Source organism: Echinops telfairi, unplaced genomic scaffold, assembly GCF_000313985.2.
Source record: "Echinops telfairi isolate 266 unplaced genomic scaffold, ASM31398v2 ScPeMD7_7469;HRSCAF=8507_1, whole genome shotgun sequence".
Taxonomy (NCBI): Eukaryota; Metazoa; Chordata; class Mammalia; order Afrosoricida; family Tenrecidae; genus Echinops; species Echinops telfairi.
This window is the reverse complement of record NW_022111373.1, coordinates 43,211,660-43,213,122: the sequence shown is the minus strand read 5'-3', so window position 1 is coordinate 43,213,122 and position 1,463 is coordinate 43,211,660. Positions and strand designations below refer to the sequence as shown.

General features: G+C 35.0%; 1 protein-coding gene across 1 annotated transcript in view; it reads right to left on the bottom strand.

Annotated features, from left to right (window-relative positions):
- Positions 1-180: 180 nt before the first annotated feature.
- Positions 181-1,463, bottom strand: part of GIN1 (gypsy retrotransposon integrase 1) — an 18,470-nt gene continuing 17,187 nt past the window's right edge. Inside the window, 1 exon segment of the mRNA XM_045285099.1 lies at positions 181-741. Within this exon segment, the coding sequence (XP_045141034.1) occupies positions 467-741 (275 nt within the window). The 3' untranslated portion in view covers positions 181-466.

Sequence of the window (1,463 nt, the reverse complement as noted above, 5' to 3'; positions counted from 1 at the left end):
TGAGTTTTTCCTACAATATTATTTTTATAAGCTCCAATAATGGGGCAAGTTTAATTTAACCCATTGCTATGCTTGATTTGATATTTATTAATCCCTGCAGGGATTTAAAATTTATTTTTAAAGGAGGAGTGGGTATTCCAGAAAAATTAAAGCTGAAAAGGTAGTACAGATACCAGACAATTTTGGAGTTTTGAGCAGCAATTTAATTTACTTCCTCAGATGTAAGCGTGTTTTGCCTTCCTCTCATTTTAGAAGTGGATTCTATACACGAGGTGCTTCCTCTGCCTTTGTATATGTGCGGTACCATTCAAACCTGGTCAGAATTTTGGATAGTTGTAATAGAAACATCCGGATTTAGTTATCAAGAATGTGTCAAGTCACTTATTCTATACAACTTTTTTTGATAAATTATATATCAAGGGTTTATACATTATAAACAGGTATTTAAAATTAATTTTGATGTTTACTAACTAAAGTACACAAGAACTTGGTTTGAAGAGTCCAACAGATAGAAAGTTTGCTTGCCAAGAGTACCACGATCTTCTATCAATGGAGAGATTTTGGCATTTCTATATTCTAGTAGTTCATACTCCTTGGTCGATGTCAGTAGTTCATTATCCACTACAGTAATAGTTGCATCTTCTCCCAGAATATTTGTTTGGCATGCTCCAACTGGAATTTCAGGCAACCCGATGTAGTCATGATCTGGTACTACTGAACCTTGTGAGAAATAAAGAGTGTCTGCAAGAAGAAACATCGTAAATTTGGATTTTAGAAGGACAATTAAATAATTTAAAAGTAAACAGTGTTAAATGAGGAACAAAATCCCAAGTCATAAAAAGATCAACTTTGGGGAGGTTCTCTTATGTATTAAATATACATGTGAAAAAATGAATACAGTATAGAATTTTAACGGTTCTAACATTGACTACAAGAGGAATTAAGGATTTAAAAACAGCTAGTTTTCCTATGTTCTTGCTGTCTTTGGTAGGTGGGTTGAATGAAAGATGCATGATACTTAATTGGCCTACTGTTTTCTTTACAGATAAAAATTTAAAAATTACCCAGCACCCCCCTGGCAATGAAAACCTTTTGCACCGTATAGCCCATAATCCAAGATAAAGTTGGATTTCTGCATTTGCCTCCTCCGTGGATTGCTTCAGCTCCCCACAGGAGAAGGCCCTGCTCCTTTGGGAAGCACTGGGACAGATCTTTAAAAGTTGTAAAACTACATGTGTCCTTGAAAAATATTGCTAGTATTCTTAATATACTCTATAAAGCATTTCTGGTTGAATGGAGTCTGAAAGACATAACCAAAAGACAGAGAAGAACTGTCCCCTTTGGGTTTCCAAGGCGATCATCTCCATGAGGTTATCTCGTACTTAGCTCTCCTATGGAATTAGATGTGGCTGTGTAGCTAGTTTTGTTATTGTTAAAACAATTGGTTTTATAACAGCTTTATT